Here is a 27,192-nt window from a genome sequence, read left to right on the forward strand (position 1 = left end):
AAGAAAAGATGAGGGAAGGACAAAGAAGATGAAATAGGATAGAAAGGAAATGTTTGAGGGAAGAGGGAGGATGAGAAAGGCAGCAAAAGAAAGAAGAAAAAGCGTAGGAGGCAGAGGCAGGAGAATCAGAGGGACACAATGAGCTGTACATTCATTTAGTCTTAAGTGCTGAGCACTGTGATGGAGAAAAGCCAGGTTAAGCCATATATTCACTTCAGAGCCATTAGACTCATTTCAGGGGGAAAAAAGAGAGCGCGAATGAGCTGTGTAGACAGTCCTTCCGTTATCTGTGAAAAACCATCAAATGGACACATCTTGCTGTCTTTTTGAGATTTCGACTGATGCTAGCTTTTAAGCATTTCATATGTTTAAGCTGGAATTGTTCAAACTCAATTTACTATATCTTATAACAATAAAATGTACGCAAAACTGTCTATACTGAAGTAGACTTTTCAAAGGAATATAACTGTGTTTAAGCTACAAATGCACAAAGAATAGCACAATCTCAAAAAAACATTCAAATCCATTGTTAATCCAACATAAATACAATTAATATGGCTGTTTCAGATTGTAAACTCAGAGGAACTGACTGAAGGAGGACAAGATTTCTCCCTGCTGAATCCCCCCCCCATTTATGGTGAATGAATACCTATAAAAAAAAAATAGAATTAAATTAAAGCTGTTGGTGAATAAATATGTTTACACTAATGAGTTTGCTTTGTGATAACATTGTAATGCGACGAGTTTCCATCAGCAAACTTGAGAAACAGCAGGCTGTGTGCATCACATATGACCCAACATGAGCATCACGTTGTAGTTAATATAAATTGTGATTGTGGTAGACATAAAAATGCACACAGACATGACAATGAAGTGAATTAATTAATGAACCTCCTAAAAAGAAACAAGGTAAACGGAAATAAAGATGCCACATATAAACTGTATAATCATGTAGTGCTGGAAAACCAAAGAAAGAGACACATGCAGCGTGTCACCCACGCAAATCCACTTCCATCTGCATCGGACCTGTGTGGACAGAGAAAGTGGACAGAGGAAGGAAGAGTTGGTGCTCCGGTGAAGACAGAGGAACAGCTATGGAAAGAGATTTCTCGTCATTTTCTACAATTTTAATAGTAAGTAGAGAAAGTCACAAAACAACTTCATATTTAAATGACTTATTTAATATTTAATGAAACGTGTCGCCCAGCCCTATTTTTAGAGCAAGATTTCTATGGCCATGCTTCTCCCATTTACTGCACACTGGAGGAGTCATCCAAAACACCTCATTTTAGCAGGAAAAACGCTAAATATTTTACACATTACAAGGCCAAAGATACGTAATAAAAATATAACACGCAAAATTGAACATAAAGTTAGATTCAAGTTACAAACTGTGTCAAACATGGTAATAATAAAGCATATTGTTTCAATTAAAAATAGATGTACTGCTTTTTTTTTTTGTGGGGGCGGAGGATAAAATCAGCAGCACACCCCACTATGTCAGTGGCACAGTTGCCTCGCACCTCCAGGGTTGGGGGTTCGATTACCGCATCCGCCCTGTGTGCAGAAAGTTTGCATGTTCTTCCTGTGCTGTAGGGGTTTCCTTCCCCAGTCCAAAAGACATGCATTGCAGGCTGATTGGCATCTCTAAATTGCCCATAGTTTGTGAATGGATGTGTGTGATTGTGCCATGTGATAGGTTGGCACCCCAGCCAGGGTGTCCTCTGCCTGGTGTCCCCTGCTTTGTGCCCCAAGTCCCCTGAATAGGCTCCAGGCTTCCCACGACCCTGTGTAGGATAAGCGGTACAGAAAATGGATGGACGGAGGATGGATTTTTTTTTTTTTGTGCTAGAAAAAAAAAAGACTAATAAAAATTTTATTCTTTTAAAACTTAAATGGCCCACTGTTCCCGGAGGAGGCACCGGTCCCACTGCAACCCTGACCAGGATCACAACAGTACAGAAGAGAAAGGAATGAACGTTCTGGCTATGTTTCAAAAGGTACAAATCCGTGAGCTAATCCCTTACCAAACTGTATTATGGACTGAAATTGATTCCAGTGTGTAGAGCTGCTCATAAATAAGAAATACAATTCGTTAGCTGAACTTAGTGATCTTTAATGAAGTAAAATTCTGGATGTGGCAATAAATTGAAATTACCTGACAAACAGTGAGACAAGAGAATCATACAAGCACAAATAAAGAAGTAAAAAACGATTATATTTACTAAGAACCTTTTAACATTTGGTATCATCATCCAGTCTGTTTGTGAAACACAGGACAACTGATGATCCTAATTTTATGAGCACCATGGACATGCACACACAGGGCTGTGTACATCCTGTATATGCATACGCTTTAACAACTGTTATTCGTTACTCAGCACTGTTCTAAATACATGCTGGTGGTCTAGAAGATCATGTTCTTTCTAGATTGGGGTGTAGGAAATGACCGCACACACACATCTGCTGCCTAAATTCTGTGTTGATAACATAACTTTTTCTTTAAATTTTGCACGTATTGAACTGATAGGTACAGGACTAGCATTAGAGTTACGCACTTTCCAGACTTACAATTTCGGAAAACCATGCCACACAGGTGGGTTTTTTTTTTTTTGGGTCCTCCCTTTATGATTTCCGATTTTTTTGTATCAACCCTCTAGGTTTAGGGTCACGAAAAAGAGTGCATACAGCTTCCAAACTTTAGATCTGGAATAATACCACATGTAGAGATTTGCATGCCAGAGTCTTTGTGTGTTGACAAACATATGATTTATTTTATTTTGCCGTTTAAAAAAAAGAAAAAAAAAAGAAAAAGAAGTTGCATTTATGAATCCTGGATGCATAGGACTAGGGTTAAGATCACAGGGAAAAGAGAAGCAACTGCCAAACTTAAGATTCCAGCAGATAATGACTCACAAACCATTGTGTATTGATAACTTTTATGATTTAAAAGATGCAAAAAAACAATTTATGTAATGTTGAGATGGTGGAGAACTCCAAGGTGTGCAGGCCAAATTCTGTGTGTCAAGATCATTTTCCTGATTTGTAATCATTAAAAAAAATTTTCTGCATGTACTAAACCTAGTTGTAGACATATGGCGAGGGCTGCGCAGCCTTCGATTAACGCTCGTAATTTAGAGCCTCCGACTACGAAAAACCAAAAGACAACACGCCCTCGACTCCAAATACCTACCAAATACCTAAGGAGTAAGAGGAGCAAGTCAAAAGCAGTATTAGATTTACAGAAATCAGAGCACGTACAGCTTCCAAATGAACAAACTGGCAGAGGTGTGCATGCCAAATTTCTTGTGTTAAGACTACATTAATGATTTGTAGCATTCATTTAAAAAAAAAAAAAAACCCACACACAAACAAAGAAAAAAAACCCTTCCCTGTATGAAGACTCTAGTAGCACTGCTGATTTAATCCATTTAAAAGAAATGTGGCACAACCTAACATGTAGACAGCTGTAATACTTCATAGGTTTACTTTTAAATCCCTGATGTCAGTATACATTTACGAGTGTCAGTCATGCTGATTGAATTGGCTCAGGTAGAGGTTAGAGATGCTGCTGCTGCTGTATACAGAGTAGAACAGTAACACAAATACAATTTCAACATCGGTGAAGGGGGAAAATGTTTGGAAACATAACCATTATTCCAGAGTGGTTCAAATGAGGTAGGTCCCACCTTTTACATAAGTTAAAAAAATAAATAAAATAATAATAATAATAAAAAAGACAGCAATAAATGAGAAAATGCCATCTCTGTGCACAAAAACCACCGACCTGTTGTCTTTACATTAGCTATATTGTGAGCACACAAACACATCACAGCACTTGCTATACATCTCAATCATAGAAAAGTAGCCATACATTTCTACCACAAAAACAATACAACACACCTAAATGAGGTCAGAATTGTTATACTACTACTAAACTTCACAAATCCTCAGCAAACACACACACAAAGATGCGATTCATTAAGCCTGGTTTTTGAAGGGGCAATAAAAATGAACACAAGCACCACATCTACTCCACTGAGAGGGTCCTACTGCTATTGCTAAAAGCTGTGCGATTAAAAACTACATACACACGTACAAACACACAGACTCCTTACAGTTACCACCTCACACACACACACACACATCCCTGAGTAGTGTATACAACACAAACAAATCCAACCTTATTAATCCTGAAGCATCAGTGCTATTGCTCATTACATAGGCAGCACCTGTCAATAAAGCACACATCACATGTTAACCTACACACTTTCAGAGTCCCGGTCCTAAATATGTAGGCGTAATACTAAAGTATGAAGAGCATAAAGGCATTTCCATGTCACACAATGCTCATTCTGTAGACGCATGTACACTAGAGCTCAATAATCAAAGACTAGTCATACAAATGTGTGTGTGGTGGCCTGGGAAAGGTCAGATTGTGACATTATATGTGACACTTGTGACAGAGTGTGTGTGTAATATATATACATATAAATTCTGAAATCTAAAGGCTTTCCTGAACTAAAATTTGTCAGCACATATATCTCAAACAGAAGTTAAAAGAAGTAGCATTTGAAAATACCGAGTGATCAAAGGCAGTTAAAGATTCAATACCAATTCTACTGAAAGACAGACACCGTGTCTACCTCTACATTTATAAACATTAAAGGTTATAAATCACAGTAATGACTTTGATTATCAGCGTCATCCACATCGATCTGTATCATCACCTGAGGTAAGAGTCACTCACAGGCCTCATTATAATCTCTTCACATGACTGAACTCTGTTCATGCTAGCATGGATGGGGAATCATTTCTGAATCAGTCAGTCAGTTCTGGCAACGAAAATGGTAGACTGATTGGCGTGTCTAAAGTGTCCGTAGTGTATGAATGGGTGTGTGAACGTGTGTGTCATTGTGTGCCCTGCGATGGATTGGCACCCTGTCCAGGGTGTACCCCGCCTTGTGCCCGATGCTCCCTGGGATAGGCTCCAGGTTCCCCGTGACCCTGAAAAGGAGTAAGCGGTTGAAGATAGATAGATGGATGGATGGATGGATGATGTTTTTATGAAGTCACTCAAACGTTCAAACTCTTTTTCGCTGCCGTCTGTAGTGTGTAAGCACTCCTCAGTTTTGATGATGACAGCCGTTGTCAGAGTACAAATGAGTATTTCACCACGTCACGTAATGATCGTAAGAAAGCCTGATATTCAGTGTGAGAAAATTCCACTCAGTTAGCAGGACTTCAGCAGGATTTTTGCAGGCAGACTAGGCCAAATTACAAAGTAGCCTAAATAAAAATAAAAAAAACTTTCACATTGTTGTAGTAAAATCTATGTTTTCTTAATGTAGAGATGTATATTACTGGCTATTTGCTTATTGTTTTTGTATGTTTTACAGAATTTGTTGCAGTGTCATCCAAAGCGTTTTCCCAGACCACCACACACGTAATCTGCCTGATAAAACTGTCGAAGAACAGATAATCAGAGGCTATGCTATAATATAGCAATACTGAAAATAACCAAAACAGTCCTGCTGCATTTTGATTCCAGTGTTCCAGACAACTGCGCTCTCAAATTCCTAACAAGCATATCATTCTTCATAAAACACATCAAACACTTTCACAAAGAAACTAAAGATTCTAGCAACCACAAAAGCAGTTTTTTTTTTTTTTAAAGACCACTGAGTTGTAGGAGACGTGCTCGATCAAATGGAGGTCGGTTTTGTGTAACAGTCTTTAGCTTCTCGCTCCACTTTGTCGAGTCACTGATCAACAGCGTAAAGACAAGTGAGGAATGTAGACTTCACGAGCCAAGTCCTTGAATGGAGGTATTTACGGAGTGGATACAGATATTAGGGAAAAGTAAACTCCCTTACAATTCACATTCGAATCCTGAAAGTCAGCAAAAACATGAGGTAACGAGTGCACTGTGAAATGGTCATCTGATTGCCGTACGAGGCTTCAGCCGCTGTGTTGTGTTTTTATACTTTCTGAATGCAAGGAGGGAGGGGATGTGAGGTTTAGTAAAATCCAAATAAAATTTATGGAGGTAAATCTGTCTGAAAGATATTAAAGATCCACAAGCAAAATGATCAACAACTAAAGACAAACTTTCTTTTTTAAAAAAAACAAAAAACAAAAAAAAAACAAGACAAAAACATATTGCTCCTGAAATTCATGGGTGAAACGCCAGAATTCCTTTAGTGAGCACATCTAATGTCCGCACGCACACACTTTGAGAACAAAGTCTGATTTCATCCTTATTATGTCAGTTTTTTATACTTAATGTTTTGCTAGCAGATCTTTTTGTTTAACTCCATAGAAAATATCAGAACAGCAGCAAAGTTCACATTACTGGAGAGGTTTGATGTTGGTAGTCTTGCGGTCTCTAGTTCCTACTTCATTGATGGACAGCATTCAAATGCTCGCCTCTTTGAGTGGTAGAGCCGAGTCGCTATCGATCATAACCATGGAGACAAGGCAGTCTGAGGTAGAACTGTTGGTGGTGTTGGTTGCCCTGGTGATGGTGATGATGCGTTCTTCCACACAGCCTGCGGACAGACGGGCCTCTGCGTCGTGGTCCCAGCACTCTTCTACTGTCTCACACATATGAGCCATTCCCTAAAAACACAAAGTATAAAGTCGTATTAACGAGAAATCCAAAGTAGTGATAAAAGTTGTTTTTGAGGTAAAATAAATAAATAAAAATACAATTTAAATAAATAAATAAATAAATAAATAAATAAATAAATAGCCTGTCAAGCTGTATTCCTAAATCGTTTATTATTTAAAAAAAATGCAATAAATAAATAAATAAATATTTATTTCAACCTGCATCCAATCTTAGAAATCTGGATCTGGAGACTCCTGCATTACTGCTGTAAAAGTCATTACAGATTTAACACAGACTCCTTAAGAACTTCGAATGCAACTCAAACTTTCAAAATACAGTCATGTGGAAAAAATAAGTACACTCCATGGAAAGCTTTGCCTCTTTTTGACATATTTGGACAAGCAAACATTTGATCATCTTTGAAACAGTGCCTATTAATAAATTGGATATACTTAAACAAACAAGGGTAAAAAAGCTTTCAATAATTTATTCAGTAGTAATAGAAATAGATGTGATATTCTTCTATACAAAATGCAAGTACACCCTTGGCCTCAGAAGCTAGTGTTGCCCTCTTTAGCAGAAATAACTTCTTTTCCCCACCAGTCTCTGACATCATCTGGCTGGAATTTTTGACCACTCTTCCATACAATATTCTTTCAGCTGCGAGATGTTTGAGGGTTTTCTTGCATGTGCTGCCCGTTTCAAATCCCCCACAACATTTCAATGGAATTCAAATCCAGGCTTTGACTAGACCATCCCATAACCCTCCATTTCTTCTTTTTGAGCCATTCCTTGCTGGATGTGCTAGTGTGCTTAAGATCATTATCCTGTTGAAAGGTCCACTTTAAGTTCAACTTCAAATTTCAGACAGATGGCCTGACGCAGAATTCATAGTTGAATCAATGAATGCAAGATTTCCAGTCCCTGAGACAGCAAAGCAACCCCAAACCATAACATTTCCACCACCATGATTCACAGTTGGTATGAGGTGCTTCTCCTGAAAAGCTGTCTTTCTTCTGTGACAAACATGTCTGCTGGTACTGTGACCAAACAACTCTATCTTTGATTCATCTGTCACATTATTCCAAAAGGCCTGGTATTTGCCTCTATGCTCATTGGCAAGCTGTAGTCTTGCTTTAACGTTCATTTTAGACAGCAAAGGCTTTTTCCTGGCACGCCTTCTATGCAGGTCAAATTTGTGCAATCTCTTTCTGATTGTAACAGTTGCAAGACTTACTAGCAGATCCTATGAAGACATTTTGGGGTTCTTGGAGACTTCTTTTTGCATCAGATGGTCTGCTCTTAAGCTGAATTTGCTGGGACGGCCAGTCCTGGACAAATGGGCAGTCGTTTGAAATCTGTGCCATTTGTAGATTATTTTCCTTACATTGGAATGATGCATTTCAAATAATTTGGATATCTTTTTAAATCCCTTGGCAGACACCTAAGTATCCACAACCTTTTTTCTGAAGGTCTTACAGAACTCTTTAGGGCTTAGCATGACACCACATACCCCAATAACAAAGGGAACACCAGACACTAGATATGAGAAGGGTATAAATAGGACAGCTTCTACCTGCACTCCCTAAGCAGGTTTTAATCACTGGCACCCAATCTTAATCAAAACACCTGATTATAATTTTATGGATTTGAAGGTGTGATAAATATAGTGGTGTAATAGAAGTTTTATTTATATAGCATGTTTCTATAGCTGACGGACACTTTACAATGAGGAACGAACAACAATTGAACTTACAAATTTTTTTTTTTTTTTAAATGCAGAAAGTCAGGCATCTGAAGTGTTAGTGTCAGGAAAAGAGAATGTATTTTAACTGATTTACACAAGGAAATGGAGGGTGTTCCAGAGACTTACTTTTTCCATGTCAATTTAAATTGTGATAATTACTATAAAATGTCAATTTTATGTGTCATTTGAGAGAACGTATCACAGAAACGAAGATCGGAAGTTTGCTCGCCAAATAAGTCAAAAAAAGCCAACAATTTCGATGGGTGTTTTTATTTTTTCACATGACTGTTTTTACGAACTATACGCAAATTTAAAAAAAAAAGAAGAAGAAACAAACCACCCTTTACCGGATGTTTAAGCCAGCAGTCCTTCAGCATGGGCCTCATCTTCTTATGGACCACCACATCCTGCAGATCCTCCAAAGATGGGTGGTGACCAACCTCCTCCTCAAATGGGAGCATATACTCATGTACAGACCCTGAACAAGCCAGTAACAATGTTAAAGCAATACCAAAGCTGTACTAATATGGTTTCTAACCAAGCCAATGGTTCTGCTTGGTTATCTTCTTGTGAGAGGTGATTACACATCATGTTTTCGTTCTCCTGCACAAATACTCAAACCTTTGGCACCGGAAAACTGAAATTTCTGATTTAAATCACATGGTTTTTGGTAGAACAACCAATTAAAAAGGGACCAACAGAAAGTAACAACACTTAGATGTGGGGCGAGTAGCACTGTTTAATTTATCAATGAACATTTAAGAAGACACTTTGTTGAGAATTGAGTATCTGGAGCATTTTCAGTCAATATAAGTGGTTTGCCTGCAAAGTCATTTAAACAAAGGCACAAGGTTAATCCCTGTGATGACCATGCAAGCTGAAATCAAATTGTCCAATTGTCTCTTGCATTTGTCGAAGACAAGAGAACTAAAACCAGAACTCTTTTTGGGATAGGTGTTGTATTTGTAATTGCCAAACCCAATCTCCAAAACCCACTTTTTTCATTTCTTTTGACTCACCATCAGCAGCAGCAGTGCAGCGGGACAACAGCTCCCAGAGCACCAGGCCCAAAGCATACATATCAATCCTCAAAAAGGCATCCCTGTGAAAATTTATGGCACCCTCCAGCACCTCTGGGGCCATGTAGCGCCTAGTACCAACCTGAAGCAGGGCACAGATACACCAGGACAATTTTAAGTTTGGTCTCAAGATAGAGGTGTATCTCAAAGAGACTTTGTGAGGTCCTTTAGTTTCAGTATAAACTTTTACCTGGCCATGAGTATCTCCTGGTGGTTTCCCTGGTTCGAAGCGCACAGCCAGACCAAAGTCTCCAATCACAGCAGACAAATCAGTCCTGAGCATCACATTCTTACTCTTAAAGTCCCTGAGGAGCAAGAGTGAAAAAGGTCACACATTGTAGCTGTCTACTAGACACCGTGCAAGTGCTTATATTCAAAACAAGTTAAATTTCCATTGAGAGTTTTGCCATTTTTGGGTGAAAAATCTACAGTAATCATCCATTCAGGTTAGATGGGTAAATCATACCTGTGTGCGATTGCTGGTTTAGGCCCCTCCGGTCTGTAGGACAGATCCTCATGTAGGTAGGCAAGGCCTCTGGCCATGCTCTCTGCAATGTGGCACAAATCAGGCCAGTTCACCACATTCCCCTTTAGGTAGTCTGCTAAAGATCCCTACAGCACACACAGAGACTCAAAGACATTAGCTGCGCTCTATAGAAACCGAATATACTCTGACCCTATTGAGAATGTCATTACATGAGTATCAATGGCATAAAAGAATAACATAACATGCCTGACACTTAAACATACCTATATTTAAAAAAATATATTCACTAGCTTCATGAAACATACCTCAAACAAATAAAATTTAATTATTAGCATGGAGCCTTGTCATGGACCAATTTATCTCCCCCCTCCCCATAAATTGAGATCTGGACTGCTGGCCATGTCACGGAGTTGAACTGCAGACTAATTTGCATTGCTAGACTTGCTGGTATTTGTTTTCAAAATGTAAATGCCAAGGTAATTCCATTTTTTCCCTCCAACATCCTCCAAGTGTGGTGATTCAATCATTTTTCTGCAGTTGTACAAAAACATAAACCTGACTTCAGCAGATGAGTTCACTTAAGGATGAATTATCGATGTCTACTGCAGATGAATGACAGAAGTTCAAATGAAAGATGAACATGCTGAAAAGGATGACTGAATAAATGAACGAATGTCTGACCCTTTCGTGGAATTCGGTGATGAGCCAGAGCTCCATTTGCAGGTTGGTTCCTCGTTTTTCAGCAGAGATGTAGCGTAGCAGGTTCTCGTGTCTCAGTCCCTCAGTGAGGTAAATTTCTCTCTCATTCTGCCATGACTGCTTATCCTGGACAACACAAACAATAAAAAAGAAAAAGGCCTGTTCTGAACAATCTGGTTGTACACCTTTAGAAAAAAAAAAAAAACAGACAGACTCAAATTACTTTGTGCAAACCCACCCAAACATCCTGCAGTCTGTTACAATTCCCATGCATACACTTGGTATGCTACAATCAAATCCAGAACAGGTTTCAGATGCGTACCTGAACAGGGAATATCTTGACTGCAACATATTCGGTTAGTAGCTGAGCCTTCCAGACACACCCGAAGCGCCCCCTTGCCTTCATCTCCAGCAGCTGTAATGGCTTCAGACCCACCAGAGGAGACGGAGGAGCAGGACCCAAACCCTACCAGAACAAAGAGCAGGTAAGCTTAGTAACACCACACATCAGACAGAAACAGAGCATTTTACTATTTTGCAAACATCAATAACAAAAAAAAAAAAAAATCTGCTTAGGAGTGGTATGGTAACATTTCTTGCACTTGAGTGCTAATGCATGCTCAGTATTATGTGACCATAGACTAGACTATAATAGGCACATTTTTAAAAATAAATAAATAAAAGGAGATAAATAATATAACGTCAAACCTGGTTAATGTCGACGTGGCCGTACGGAGCTTTGCGCTGGTGGTAAGTCCAGCATGCGAGTATCAAAGCCAGAGAAAGCACAAGCAGAGGAAGGAGAGAGTATGCCAACACACTAAGCAGAGACGGTCCCACTGGAGGAGGCTGGATCTTCACTGAAACACGCGACACAAAGCACACTTTAAGCGTCATGAATATAAAACAATAAAATAAAAAGTTACTACAACATGTCAACAAGGATGCAAATTTTTAAGCTTAAAGACAGACTCAGTTGCTACATCATTTTCTCCATATAATGATGAGGAAACATATAATGTATTATAGTGCCTTATAGTGTATATTTTGCAGCTGTATATTTTGTGACCATTTAAATTATTTTTTAATATTTAATTTAATGTAACATTCTGTTTTCTGCTACAACAGTCTCTGTGGTGTCTCACCTCCAGGAGCGGTGATTTCGGGCATGTGTGTGAATCTTTCATTGCAGTAATTTCCCTCGCAGCAGCAGAAAAACACCTGAGGGCTTTCCTCTGTGGCCACACACTCCTGTCTGCTCACACACACACACAGAAAGAGATGAGGATTTACAGGCTTTAAAAAGAGGCAAAATTAACATTAGAGAGAATATTATTCTCCTGTGTAATATTTCACCTGTTGTAGCAGTTGAAGTCATCGAGCCAGCAGCCCTTTTTCACCAGGTGTATGGTTCCTGAAGAGTTGATCCAGGACGCATAGCAGTGCTGCCGCTTGTCCTTTTCTCCCTCACATCTCTCGTAGCCACTCTGATTAGTCTTCTCAGCTCGCCAGTTATCATTATAATATGCACACTCTCGGGTGCCGACCTCGCCTTGTCCGGGACCTAAGAAACAAAACATATATGATAAAATAGATGATTACCACTCAAGCCTAATAAATATAAATCAGTGCTTACACATGGACAAATAATATTACTTACTTTGACAAAACAAGGCTTTAATAATAGAGGATAATGTTAAATACTACAAAACATCAAGACCACTTTCAATAAAGCCTTAATGGTTGTTTAAGTTATCAAAACCTTGCTTGTAGTAAAGAATACATGCTTAATATACACCAAAGTTTAGCCACACACACACACTTCTCTGACTTCAGGTTTTAGTTATAAAAGCGGCATATAATATAAATAGAGCTCTTTCAAAGCCTCATCCCTTTCCCATATCCTTTAGCCAGAAACATACACAGAACTGGGTCAGACTGTGTTTACATTAAATGACTGTGCTAGGTCTATGGGGAAAACTGAAGTTGGGGAAAAAAAATAGTAGACTGAAAGGATTATTTAATGCATTAGAAGGCACTGCCGTTCACACTGCAAATGCAAAGTGTCCTAGATCTGAATGGTCAGCTCTAAAGATATATTTGACCCACATGACATGTGTATTAACTGTTGTCTACTCGTGATCCGATCACATGAGGCAGATGTTCATACCAAGTGTGAACAGTGTAACATTTTGTAGTAATTTTCAAAATTTAAAAATCAGTCACATGGAAAAAGCAAGTACACCCCTCCATTCATTACACCTTCAAATCCATATAATTAGAATCAGCTGTTCAAGATTGGGTTCTGTAAGGCCTTCAGAAAAAAAGGTTGTGGATGCTTAGGACTCTGGCAAGGGACTTAAAAAGATCTCTAAATTATTTGAAATACATCATTCCACTGTAAGGAAAATAATCTACAAATGGCCGTCCCAGCAAATTCAGCCCAAGAGCAGACCATATGATGCAAAAAGTTGTCTCCAAGAACACCAAAATTTCATCACAGGATCTGCTAGTAAGTCTTGCAACTGTTAGTGTCAAAGTGCATGCGTCTACAATCAGAAAGAGATTGCACAAATTTGACCTGCATGGGACGCGTGCCAGGAAAAAACCTTTGCAGCTTGCCAATGAGCATAGAGGCAAAGACCAGGCCTTTTGGAATAATGTGCTCTGGACAGACGAATCAAAGATAGAGTTGTTTGGTCACAGTACCAGCAGACATGTTTGATTCTGATCAAAAACAGCTGTTCAGGAGAAGCACGGTGGTGGAAATGTTATGGTTTGGGGTTGCTTCCCTGCCTCAGCGACTGGACAGTTTGTATTCATTGATTCAACTATGAATTCTGGGTCATATCAAAGACGATAATGTGAGGCCATCTGTCTGAAAGTTGATGAACCAAAACTGGACCTTTCAACGGGATAACGATCTTAAGCACACTAGCACATCCAGCAAGGAATGGCTCAAAAAGAAGAAATGGAGGGTTATGGAATGGCCCAGTCAAAGCCTGGATTTGAATCCAATTGAAATGTTGTGGGGGATTTGAAACGGGCAGGACACGCATGAAAACTCTCAAACATCTCGCAACTGAAAGAACATGGAAGGGTAGCCAAAAATTCCAGCAAGCCTGAAAAAGCTAATTTTCCTTGTGAAGTTTATCAACTTTATGAACAGGCAGCATTTCAAAGATGATTAAATGTTTGCTGGTATAAATGTCAAACAAACCAACAATTTCCCTGGGCTGTACTTATTTTTTCACACGACTCTATATAAATCCTCCAGTGGCTCTTTAAGTGTTATGTATAGCTAAGAGGTTGCCCATCCCCCAAGTGGTAACCAATCTTCCACTAACAACTTACTCCCCCTCCACGACACACACACACACACACACACACACACACTTACTTCATGAGAGAGATAGGAAGAAAGCTTAGTAAATCTACTATGCCTTGCAATACTACACATAAAAGTAACAGGATCATTCTAAATGCTCTCTTACTAATATAAGTCATGTGATAAAGGTAAATTGAAACATAAACCTCTCCAATTCTCTCTCTCTCTCTCACACACACACACAAACACAAAGGAGAGAGTAGGAGCTTTATATGCAAGTTTCAGCTCCCCTGTGGAGTTCACTGATCCAGATCACATGGTCACATCCCGGCCTCCCAGCTGACACAAAGACAGCAGTCAGGGTGTCAAATGAGCTTTGTGTTGAAGGGATCTCCCGTAGCCTCTGGCAATGTCAAACCAGGTTTCATAATCAATTCCAAAGTACTTGTAGATTACATTTACAGGTAGCCACCGTGTGACAACAGCATAAAACAACGAATCATTTAAGCCCATGCTTCTCAAAGTAAAGTGGGGGCTGTGAAGCGTCGCAAAGTCTTCTGATTTAAAAATAAAAATAAATAAAAAAAGAAAAGACAGGTGGAACTCACAACACGATCATTTTTTCGGATTTCTTGAAGTTATTATCCAGTTTGACTCATCAGTGGAGTTGAATTAGCAATGCGAGTGCTTTATTAGAGCAAAAGTTTGACTGTCTTGTTGTGTAATTTCTATCATAGTATACTCCATTTTTTCAGGAGAGCACATTTTCAGGTGAAAACTTTTATAGCTTCTCCTAGGCAAAAAAAAGTAATGAAATTTTGGACAACTGTACAATTTTACTGATATTCGCATGACATTTTCCAAAAGAGGTTTTTTTTTTTTTAACCCGAGACAGATGTTCATACCAAGTGTGAACAGTGCCTATGATCATTTGTAATAAATATATTTTAATATAGTTTTAACCAGTCAAATTGAATGGCTTAAATCCATGTGTCCATAGCACAATAAATAAATAAATAAATAAAAATGTTCAGGAATAAAAATCTCTTCAGCTCCAACAAACAATTCATTAGTTGGATTAAAATACATAACTGGATCTGTTATCGTTATTATTTTTAACAGTTAAAAGGGTCCCTCGCTGCAAAGAGTTTGAGAGCCCTGATCAGATGAACAGATGACGCTCATTTACAAACAAATCCCAGGATATGTAAAACTTCATCATATTCCCATGTGATTGAGAATGATCAACACATTTTTCCAAATTCACTTTTATAGAACAAAAACCAAAGAAATATACACTCATAAGACACACACAAGCTAATCAGTAGACTCCAAATAATTATTGAACAAAATAATAAAAACATGACAAATATGTGTAATTAATGCAATTAAACTACCATTTATTTTAAACAGTGCATACTTAAATCTAGCAATAATTCTATATAACGTACTATTTAATCGATGCCATTCTCCATATGCGCTCTAAGTGAAACAACGCCATCTGGTGGAGGAAAATGTTTTCAGTTAAAAAGCAGCTGTTCGTGACATATCTAAAAACTAATTCTTTGTACCTCTATACAGACACACACTCCCCCTCTCTCTTTTCCATCCCTGATTGTTCATATTTTAAGAAATTACAAAGAAAATACAACTGAAAAATGAAAATGCTATCCTAATCTGTCCTAATAATGGCTGAACAGTTCATTACCTGAACACAGAGCAGTAAGCAATAGGACTAAACGCCTGTAGAAACAAAAACAGTCTCATACAGGGGCTAATAATAATAATAATAATAATAGTAATAATAATAACGCTCCAGTACTTCAGTTTGATGGGTTTTTATAGTGTCATAAGAGGACTGGATTTGATCATGACTCGTGTTAAAATATCATTTATATTTGGCAGCATTAATGTTACACTGTTTATAAATCACAACAACGCCGAGGGAGTTCTTACCTGCTAACAAACTTCCCCGAATAAGTGCCAGTGTCACCCAGCGAGCAAACATATTCCTGCAGTGAGACGGACGGAGACCCGAGAAAGACTCTGTCTTTTAGGACTTTTTCCTCTGGAAAGCATTTACAACAATAATGATAATACTAATAATAATTAACCGCGACACATGAATGCGAACAAGCCGTCCATGGCCTCTGACCACTGCAACAACACCGAGTTAGTGAAGAAAACACTCGCTCCGTGTGAAGAACCGGCAAAAGAAATAAACTGCAATTTCCCCAAAATACACAATGTCATATCGACTGTACCCCAAAACAACAGCGTATCTTGTGCTACAAACTGAGTGGAAACATGTCCATTGTTTCTCTGCCGAGTTCCCCAAACACACAGTGGTGCTGTAGAGTCGCCATGGGAAAAGCTCGAGCGCCTCCAAAATGGCTTCCGAACAGCGACCGACGCCATCACAAAGACCCGGATGTTCCTGCGGGTTATAACACAGGCGCTGTGCTTTTAATATAAACACACTACACCTTTATAATCAACTGCATTTTAACAGTAACCATATAAATAATACGAGGTTAATAAAAAAAAAAAGACAAGTATTAAAGGAATATTTAAAAAAAACAACCTCAAATTACTACAAAACACAACTATCAGGCTAGACCAGGCTCGAACTGTAACTTTTATTTTATTTTTTGCATTACCAGAGATGTGAAAATATCAGATCTTTGCACTAAATGAGTCTTTTATGTATCTATGAACAAAACCAGGCTCCTAAATGTCCCTGCTGGGGGGAAAAAACAATAGAAAACATCACCATCACATCATTTCTAATGGTTTCCACTACAAATACCATCACAAACCATCAGCTAACCATTAAAACCATTATTGGCATTAGTGGTATCCACTAGGCATAAAATGTCACCAACAGAAGGAAACAAATTACCAGTAGAGACCTACAGGGACCATTACAGTTTCCATTATAACCATTAAACCATTACAAATTGTATGTGGTGCGCACGGTGGCTTAGTAGTTAGCACATTTGCCTCACACCTCCAGGGCCGGGGTTTGAGTCCCATCAAGTCCCCGTGCTGCGGGGGTTTTCTCCGGGTGCTCTGGTTTCCTCCCCCAGTCCAAAGACATGCATGGTAGGCTGATTGGCATGTCCAAAGTGTCCGTAGTGTGTGTGATTGTGTGCCCTGCGATGGATTGACACCCTGTCCAGGGTGTACCCTGCCTTGTGCCTGATGTTCCCTGGGATAGGCTCCAGGTTCCCTGTGACCCTGAAAGGAGTAAGCGGTAGAAGATGGATGAATGGACAAATTGTATGTAGGGTTACTATTGTTCCCCCAACAGGGGTTTTGTTAATTACACTATAAGTGTGTAAATCTTATCATCCAAAGTCAAATCTAACTAACTGTGGCATTCTTTTCAACATTTTAGTGTTAGTGGCCTTGTGAAGGCTTGATTCCAGGACTGATGTGTCCCTCTGATATTAATTTTACACATATGTATATGAAATAAAGGTAAAAGTTGTTTTAAACACAGGTAAAGAGTCCTTCACAACCATCTATGTGCATATTTCAGATAAATAGCTTAAAATATCTCTACACTTAGGAAACAGCATTTTCCCTGTCCTGTCCCAGCCCACTATAACTACACTTACATTGAAATATAATCATAAAATTGTGATATTTTTACATTATTGAGTGAATCCATTTAACATCTCATGCTTATATATATATGGAGCTGGTTAGAATAGAGCTGTAATAGCTGGACAAATAAATGTCTTACTTAAGACAACTTGTTTAAACACAGGAAATTGTAATTACATTACATGCGCCCCGCTGCATCTCTGGGTGGTTAATTTATCATTTTCTTTCCTTCCTTTCCTTTTGTATAACTCCTCTTACCTACCTGACCATAGAATTAAACAATGTTGGGATATTTTCTATATTTGAAAATGTCAGCTCAACAGCTTTTGTGAAATTCAGTCGTATGATTTGGTCAGCTGGGGACAACTGACAGTAAACTCTTATTCAGCTGACTCAGTTGAATGAATGTAATATATTAAAACATTATTTTAATTAATCTATTAAGGAAACCTGTTGTTTCAGCTATATATATATATATATATAACACCCCCAAACTCAAGCATTAGACTCCTTCCCTTCCCATCTCCTTTTTGAGTAGCCATGATATTAGCAACACAAAAGCAGGGGGATCCTCTCAGCCCTGATTGACCCTGCAGGTCATGGGTTTGTCCTTGCTGGCCAAACTTCAGAGGAGAGCTGTATTCTTTGCCCCAGGACCCCTGCATGCTCAGCTGGCACTAACAAACCTTGCATATTCCCTCTTTTATCCTTATTAATACAAAGACTATCCCTTTTTTTTTGGCTCTTTTGATTAGTCACTAAAATTAACTCAATTTATTAGGACAGAAGCCAAAAAGGCAAAACAAATACACTATTATACTATTAACAAAAAATTCAGGATCATTAAAAAAGAATGAATTATTTTGTGGCTTTTCTGCATTAACTAGATAGCTCGAGATAACTTGCATATATAGCTGAATATAATGCTAGGAATTCATTTATTTCATTTTGTATCTTAATAACCCCTTACAAAAAAGAAAAACATTAACAAACATGAGTTGTTGTTTTTTTAAGTGAGTGTATACGTATTAAGTGATAATGACTTACTTAAAAGAAAAGGTGAGTGTTATTGAGAAATCTGTGCCACTGTGCAATAAAATTACATAATTATGAATAATTTAATTCAACTAAATTCTGGGGGGTTTTGACAAAAAAAAATCATACACAAAACTGTTACAGTTAGGCCAATCTCATCCACTATGCACTTAAAAAAATCTTTTGTTCATCATTGTATGTTACCTAAAAAAACATTATCAACTAATGGTTATATCTAGTACCCCTAACGCTGTGTCCTTTGGCTGTCTTTTTGGGGGAACCTTTAAAGTTTCTTTGCAGAATCCCACAACTGAGTGTTTCCCAATCAGAGAGGATATACAGTAGAGGAGAACACATAGTGTGCTTCTATAGATCAAATTGCAAATGTTTTAATACACTGTTGCACTCATGTTTAAAACCAAATAGATAACATATCAAGTGGACATCAAATGGACAGCAGGTAGCTTCACTTGAAGAAAATGGGTTCTTCAATGGTTCTTTGATAATGGCAATTGTTATATATAAAACTATGACAATTTAAAGAAGTATTTGTGTGATTTGCAGTTAAGAAAATGGTTATATTATATTATATTATATTATTATGATCTGGTATTATATTCTCACTTCTATCTACACTGTACAAAAAGTAATTAATCAGAGTTCTTAAAAAGACAGTTAAGTCATTTAGGCAAACTTTACTTAGTACAATTTTTAAGTCAAAGTTTAAGAGAAAAGTTTATGAAATAGTAATTTCCTTGACTTTAGAGATGGCTGTGTAGATGGAAGTATGTGAAAATGTTGCAAATGTTGAAAAACTAAGTGAGATCAGTTTTAAATGAATATGCAAGTATTTGTAAATTGGGCTGTAGAAATATGTGGTTTTTACTGATGGTGCGGCATCATTTATTTACTTATTTTCAAAAATTTAAAACAGCCAGCAATAAATGTATTTTGTGGCAAAGCAATGAAAATCCTGATCACCGTTTGGTTCACATAAAGTGCTGCTGTCCTGACCATGTGATGATTTTTGAAAAAGTGAACTCAGTACTGAAAATTCTTATTCTTATTATATATTTAAATCTTGTTCTTATTATGCATTTTACAAAATGAATCTTGAAATGGTGCATTGCGTAGTGATGCATAAAATATTGCCAGTGATTCAGTGTTTGTTCAAGAGTGAGGTCAAGAATTACGATACAGCATAAAAAATGTGAACACTGTAAATATTACTGTTAAAGGATAGAGAATTTGATAAGCTGAACTGTACTGTAATCCATCACAAGCTAACAAGATAACATTATTTGACATTATTGGGGCTTATCAGTGGTCAGTGTTGCATAAGCCTGGGCTCTTGCAAAACACATCTGGAAAGATTGAGGAGCATAAACTGTGGCTGTATAAATGAAAAAAAGAAATGAAGAATAGATGAAAGTACATTTTCTACTTTTTGGTAAGTAAGGGGGTTCAGTGGTTGTTGTTTTTTTTTTTAAGTAGGATGATTACAAAACAGAAGATAAAGTTGTTTTTGAGCTGCACATACATTCCAAGAAAATTTGTTTGAGAGGTAATTACTTGATTCATAATCAAACTCCTCCTCTCAGGACAAACTCCTCCTCTCAGGACAAACTCCTCCTCTCAGGACAAACTCCTCCCCTCAGGACAAGCACAAAGGGATATACACATGCATTAGACAAATTATCAAATAATTCCTTAGTTAAGAAAGTCATTGCTTCAACTTTATTGCAGTTATGTTAATGCACATTACATCTATCTATCTATCTATCTATGTATCTATCTATCTATCTATCTATCTATCTATCTATCTATCTATCTATCTATGTATCTATCTATCTATCTATCTATCTATCTATCTATCTATGTATCTATCTATCTATCTATCTATCTATCTATCTATCTATGTGCAAAAGTCTATTTTAGCACAAAACTTTGTTATAGGTCTTTACTTCTACATTATCAAGTCAGTACAAAAACATATTAGATTTCCAAACATTAGTTTTCCAGCACAAATGGAAATTTTACAGAAAAGTGTTTGCATGTCAATAAAGAAAGAAACATATTACAGAACACTTTTCAGTCAAAAAAACATAATGTTGGTTGCTGGGGTTTGCTGCAAAAAATAAGAAGCAAGTGCGACAGTCAAAGTCTCTGAGGTTGTTTCTGCAAGATGCTCAATAAAACTTACAGCTCATTTCCACATAAAAGTGCACCGCTTTTTTTTTTTTTTCTTTTAAAGCAAAGGGCTGTCACATCAAATATTGATGTTTATATATATATATATATATATATATATATATATATATATATATATATATATATATATATATATTGCAGTACTGTTCAAAAGTCTTCAAATATAGTGAGCAGTAAACACTATAAACAGTAATAAATTAAACAAAGTCAATGTACAGTATGTATATATATATATATATATAGATAGATATATATATATATATATGGACATGAACACCATTGGCATGTATATGAAAATGAAAAATGAGCCCCTAAACCCAAGCATGGCAGTGGACTGTTGAGGTGTTGGCGCTGTTTTGTGGCTCAAGGTCCAGTAAGGATTTTTACAGGCTTCACTAAATATTAATAGTGGGAGTGCTGATAGTGTTGAGAGAATGTCAGTGTATGACAGAAAAAAAATTATCCTACTTACAAAATACAGCACGCTTAGTTACAGTTTAAAAATGTGTTATTCATTTTTGCTTATTTTCATGAAAAATACCAATAATTCTTGACGGTATAATTATCTTACAGGGCACTGCAAGAGCACACTGAAGACTTTCCGACTTTCAGACACATAAAAGCAGATTCTGTCCTGAATTATAATGTATTATTTACATCCAATTTATTACACCACAGCACTGTTGAACTCTTGATTCTGATTGTCCAGAAAGTGTTGATTAGTTTCTATAACAGCATCTCTGACTAGTATCTAGTTCTTGCTGCAAGGCAAATCACAGGTTTATATTTTATATTAATAAACTAATTCAATATTAATGCACTAATTCAGTACGTTATTGAATCATTAATTCAATATCCATAACATTAAATGTAACTATGAACTGATGTCATTTATTAATATTGATAGGCAAATGAAATAAAATAAAGGCAAATTGATGAATTGCTCTTCAGATTGTGCTGTTATTGAACAATAATCAAATTAAAAGGGGTGCTAACAGTAAACCTGCCATTAATTATTTTCCTATAGTAGCACACTCCATTGTGTTTTATTTCTTACTTAACAAATGTCAGGTTTGTTTAAATGCAAAGAAATGTGTCATTCTATGAGTAAAATCTTTTTAAAAATAGCTAGACACTTCTAGCTACTGCTATAATAATAAGCAAATGTTCTGTGTTTCCTTATTGCTTTTACTAGCACACACCTTTCCTGAATACTGACACTTCCTGGATTATAAATCCGTACTTCCTCCTAAAGACAGGTAGAAAGGAAAATAAAATGTCTTAACACTCATGCTAGACAAAAGACTTAACCTACCATGCTTAGAATAAAAGGCTTAGTGGTTTTCATCTCATGGACAAGTTCCCTTACAGGTCTGCACTGGGTAAGAAAATGTGACAAGTATGTTTCAGTATCGTTCAGAGACATAGAGTGAATCAGGTTCAGTAGGTTTGGATCACGCCAAATGGCCACAGTGAAAACAGTGCCGGCAGATCCACACTGACCTAACAGTATGTAAACAAAGTGGATGTACAAGAGCAAATAATATTTTATGGCTGAGCTGATAGGCAGCTGGCCACCATTCTTCATTTCACTACCGTCTCATCAACACCAGAAATCTCATGTTATTTTTAGTTGATTGCAAAGTTACTGATGAAGTTCTGTAAATATGCTTTAAAATATATATAAAAAATATATTAAATACAATTTACAAAAAGAAAAAACATTTTAATGATATCGGCTGCTCATCTGTATCGCCTAATTCCATAAAAGTTGGGACGCTGTGTAAATTGTAAATAAATGTAAATAAAAACAGAATGCAATGATTTACAAATCTCATAAACCCATATGTTATTCACAGTAGAACATGGAAAACATATTGAATGTTTAAACTGAGGAAATGTACCATTTTAAGAAAAAAATTAAGTCATTTTGAATTTGATGGCTGCAACACGTCTCAAAAAAGTTGTGTCAGGGCAACAAAAGGCACAGCTGTAGGTTAACATGATTGTATCTTAGAGAAGCAGAGTCTTTCAGAAGTAAAGACGGGCAGAGGTTCACCAATCTGCGAAAAACTGCGTCTACAATTTGTGGAATAGTTTCAGAATAATGTTCCTCAATGTAAAATTGCGAAGACTATGAATATCTCATCATCTACAGTACATAATATCATCAAAAGATTCTGAGAATCTGGAGAAATCTCCGTGCGCACGGGATAAGGGTGAAAATCAATATTGCATGCCTGTGAGCTTTGGGCCCTCGTTTGGCACTGCATTAAAAATAGGCATGATTCTGTAATGGAAATCACTGCTGTTAAAACGGACAACACAACTAAAGCTTTATTTGATAGTAAAACACTGTATACAACCGCCATAATAAAATTATAACATTTAAACCTAGTAGGCAAGGTAAAAAAAAAAGAAACACATGAAAAACTGCAAATTCTTAAAGCCCTGAGGGTCTACATTCATATCAGTCATTAACTGTGGAGTGTAACATCACTAATATATTCAATTCTGAACACGGGCACTCCCCCAAAAAAGTGGAAAATGTCATTTTTTTTAGCCTCTGTTAAATTCATTTTTTCTAATGAACACTTTGCATTAGGCAAAACTAATATAAAAATGTAGTGTACCTAAGACTTTGGGTGCAGTGCCAAATTATGCATGGAAAACAATGCAATCACAGACAGCTCACATATCCTAATTTTATAATCTTGCCTTTATTATACATTGTATTATTGTAAAGAATTAAATAAATATACAGGTAACAAATTAAAGGAAATGTTATACAATGGAAGCAATAATTTATAAATCATATGCTATGACTTTTCCAAATTCTACTCGATTGGAAAGGGTGAGTGTAATTAAATTCTTAATTTGCAGTAGGATCATTACTGTGGGTTTGATGGGACAAAGCCAGTAACCACCATGCAGATGGAAAACTGATTAAAAATTTACGTTACCTAATTGCAGACACAGAGAGAAGTACAAACATGCACATGTACTCACGGAGACATAAAGTTGGGAGACGTGACTAATGTGTGGATATTAAGGACGATGGCTCACTGAGTGATTAGAGAAATGACCGGGTGCGGCTCTGAGTGTGTGAGGAGTGATTGTTTACACAGCAGAGGAGTAAAAAAAGCAGGAAGAAAGAAGAGATATGGTCAGATATAAAAGGGGAAGAGTTCTGAGTCTCTAGCAGATCTGAGACGGAAAGGTAAGACATGTACGACTTTTACCTCAGAGCTTTGTAGCTTTGTTATTGAAACCTGCAATTTCAGTCGATTCTATATGGCGAAATGTAAATCAAATGTAGATGGAAGATATTTTGATCAAGTTGTACAGTGTAACCAAAGATTAGTATTATTATTACTATTATTTTTAAATGCTTCTGATAAAATGTTATTTCATGTTGTTTATGCAGTTTTGATATGATGGTTTACATCTGCTTGTTTTTGTGTTAAATCTGCTTCAGCTCCTGTGTACACTTATTGGACTTTGGAGTTTGCATTTCAGCAAAACAATGAGAAGCCTGCTTTTTGCCCTTGTTGTGGTACTACTGGTAGCAAGTGGTGAGTGTGCTACTGATTTCTTATTTCTTACTTAATGTACATGAACTTATCCTTAATAAAGGAGGAAGACTATTGTTAAGCAACCAGCCTAACTTAAACCCCTTTGACGTCCTATCTCAGTTTTCTTCACTGCTTGAACCGTAAGTGTCTAATATTAATGAGAGCTTTGTGTAACATAGAAACTACATGACGGTTAAGGAAATGGTTATGCGGATGTCTAATTGATGCATCGGCTCCTTTGATTGATGTAATCTATCCTGGATCCAGTGCAGGTAATCTATAGTTAGTCATAGGCAGTCATGTGCGTAATATGTGCTACACCTCCACGTGTTTCAGGGACGGCTCTGGATTGCTACCATTGCCAGCCTAAGAAGTCAGGTGAGGCATGTGAGATCACAAAGCTGACCTGTCCTGCTGAAAAAGACGCCTGCGTCGCAGCCAAGTTCACCAGATCCCCATGTGAGCATCAACTATTTTATACATTTTGTTTATGTTATCTGTGCAGATAAGGTAGTGGTGTATGTCACACACAACTGTACATACACATGGATGTAGATGAGTAGCATGGCTGTATGCTTCTAAAAGTGCAAGGATAATAAAATTGTCACGTTTACAGTAAGTAGCTGTTTAATAGTTATCTCTTCTATTAAAAGAGTAGCTCTAGATGAAGCCAAGCTCTATTCATATAGACACGTGTCTCACAATTTCTCTTCCTTACAAGCTGAAATGAGACACTTTTCAGACGAATATCCCCATTAGCAATAGAGAGAATTGAAAGTACTGTTTAAGTAAGTGGTTTTACTTGCCTGTGTTCTTCACTGCAGATGGACACTACCAGAAGTGCACGGCTATGGCTGACTGTGAGCTTCTGAAGCTGAATGCCTACATACGGGTCAAATGCTGCCAGAATGACCTCTGTAATACCCTGTGATCCAACTGTTCTTTCACCTTTCACACTATAAATATCCATTCACATCTATGTTTTAGAAGCTTGTGGATAATGGTTACTGGTCTAACAGGAAAGATTTCAAATAAAAAGAAAATAAAAATATGGATGAAATTAACATACTGTATGTTTTTTTTATTATTATTATTAATTTAAAAATAAAAATAAAAGAAAAAGCTTCCTGAAAGTTTTTATTTGCTTCTGAAAATGCTGTAAAAAACAAAACAAAACAAAAGGTACAACATAATGATCATTTTCCAGCAAATTCAACTCAAATTTACAAATAATAATCAAAATAAAATAGTATAAAATGAAACTGCCCAACAGTGTAGAATAATCTTGGAAATACATTTAAAAATGTTATAAAATTCATTCATCACTCACCACATACTTCACAAACCAGTATGCAAGTACCTGTTCTCAAAGTCAGCATCACAAATAATAATACTTCCATTTCATGATTAACCATAATTTTTTGGGTTCCTCCCCCAATTTGGCCATTGGCCAATTCCCAGTCTCACCAGTTTTCCCTGATTATACAACAGCTACCAACCGGGAAGGGTGAAGGCTAATGTGTGCTAGCCTTGCTGCATTACAGGGCAGAGTAACACACTTCAATGAAAGCACTATCTACCCTCTTCAGCATACATGAACACACAGATGCCCATGATTGGCTACTGTTACTGTGTTAGACAGGGGAGAGAGAGTATAATTTGCAAAGAGCATGGCCAATTTTGCTCTCTAGACTCCCAGGTATGGATGGATTTGACATTGTTGGGATGTCGGATGCTTTTCTGTTATGCCACTTGGGAGACCACCCATCCGTCTATCCATTTTCATTACCGCTTATCCTACACAGGGTCACAGATGAGCCTGGAGTCTATCCCAGGGAACTCAGGCCATAAGGTGGGGGACACCCTGGACAGGGCGCCACCAACCCCAGAGGTGTGAGGCAAGCCTGCTAATCACTAAGCCACTGTGATCCCAATCTTGGGAGCACGAACCATCATTTTCAGTTTGTTTGTTACTGCAGTTCAAAATATATCCAATAGGCAGCATGTAATGATAGTGTATACCTGTGTACTATATAGTACACTCTATATAGTATAAATTATAGTTTGCCATCATCTCTGATCAGGTCATACTAAAACCTATATATGCATATTCATATTTCCCAAAGCTAGGTAATCATCAGCATTACAGACTTGAAGCTCTAATGAGCATCATTTAAAAAATCTCCTTTATCATGTATTGGTGGTGAACAAGTGATGCCACTTAGTTCAATATTTTTGCTTAAATAAACCCAAAATATTAAACAATATATCTTATAATTGAGACTCTCCTACAGGCTATGCAGATGAAACATGCAATATACTATATGCCTTAGATAATGGTTTCTGCTACAGACAAAAGGCAGTGATATGCAAAGATTTTTTGGATTTAAGAAACTGTCTTTGATCCCAACATGTAGTCTGACACAGAATGGTATTTTATAAAGCTCCACAAGATGGCACTGTATATAAACACACTGCATGCAAGTCACTAATTGTATTTTAAGGCCCTTCCCCTGCACTCATATGAATAAAGAGCATGCCTTGTGAATAATTCAGAATGAAGCAGGCTATTCTTACTTTAATCTGGTGCATTTGATAAAGAGGTCAAATCTGAATCATACCTTTTCTCTATTGGCTTACCACTGATATATAGCTATGAAAACACACAGATGTGTGATGCCTGTATGAGAGGATAAGATGTAAGATGGCTGTTTTTCAGCTGTATTTATTTTGCAAATACTGCATCATGTGTCACTTTGTGAATTAGTTGAAAGGTCTTGGTACACATTCACTTAAGTACAAGAAA

The 27,192-nt window shown here is 37.2% G+C and overlaps 2 protein-coding genes across 5 annotated transcripts; one reads left to right on the top strand and one right to left on the bottom strand.

Annotated features, from left to right (window-relative positions):
* Window positions 1-2,100: 2,100 nt before the first annotated feature.
* On the bottom strand, window positions 2,101-23,913 carry LOC108280686 (activin receptor type-2B). 4 transcript variants are annotated; one of them, XM_017495992.3, is made up of 13 exons: window positions 23,821-23,913; window positions 16,964-17,193; window positions 15,910-16,390; window positions 11,982-12,189; window positions 11,771-11,880; window positions 11,334-11,485; window positions 10,948-11,091; window positions 10,608-10,751; window positions 9,906-10,051; window positions 9,630-9,744; window positions 9,380-9,521; window positions 8,708-8,838; window positions 2,101-6,621 (listed from the first exon to the last, which is right to left on the bottom strand). In XM_017495992.3, exons 3-13 carry the CDS (start codon window positions 15,959-15,961, stop codon window positions 6,418-6,420), a joined length of 1,548 nt encoding a protein of 515 aa, XP_017351481.1. In that variant the 5' UTR covers window positions 15,962-16,390; window positions 16,964-17,193; window positions 23,821-23,913; the 3' UTR covers window positions 2,101-6,417. The 4 variants fall into 4 exon arrangements, with proteins under 4 accessions (XP_017351481.1, XP_053529608.1, XP_053529609.1 ...); XM_053673633.1 differs by lacking the exon at window positions 23,821-23,913 and adding an exon at window positions 22,127-23,743; XM_053673634.1 differs by lacking the exon at window positions 23,821-23,913 and adding an exon at window positions 20,173-20,345.
* A 376-nt stretch (window positions 23,914-24,289) lies between these two features.
* Window positions 24,290-25,450, top strand: ly97.3 (lymphocyte antigen 97, tandem duplicate 3). The gene is made up of 3 exons (XM_017495993.3): window positions 24,290-24,386; window positions 24,723-24,845; window positions 25,211-25,450. Exons 1-3 carry the CDS (start codon window positions 24,338-24,340, stop codon window positions 25,315-25,317), a joined length of 279 nt encoding a protein of 92 aa, XP_017351482.1. The 5' UTR covers window positions 24,290-24,337; the 3' UTR covers window positions 25,318-25,450.
* The last annotated feature ends 1,742 nt before the right edge of the window (window positions 25,451-27,192 follow it).

The sequence above is a fragment of the Ictalurus punctatus genome, chromosome 20, assembly GCF_001660625.3.
Source record: "Ictalurus punctatus breed USDA103 chromosome 20, Coco_2.0, whole genome shotgun sequence".
In the NCBI taxonomy this organism is placed as follows: domain Eukaryota; kingdom Metazoa; phylum Chordata; class Actinopteri; order Siluriformes; family Ictaluridae; genus Ictalurus; species Ictalurus punctatus.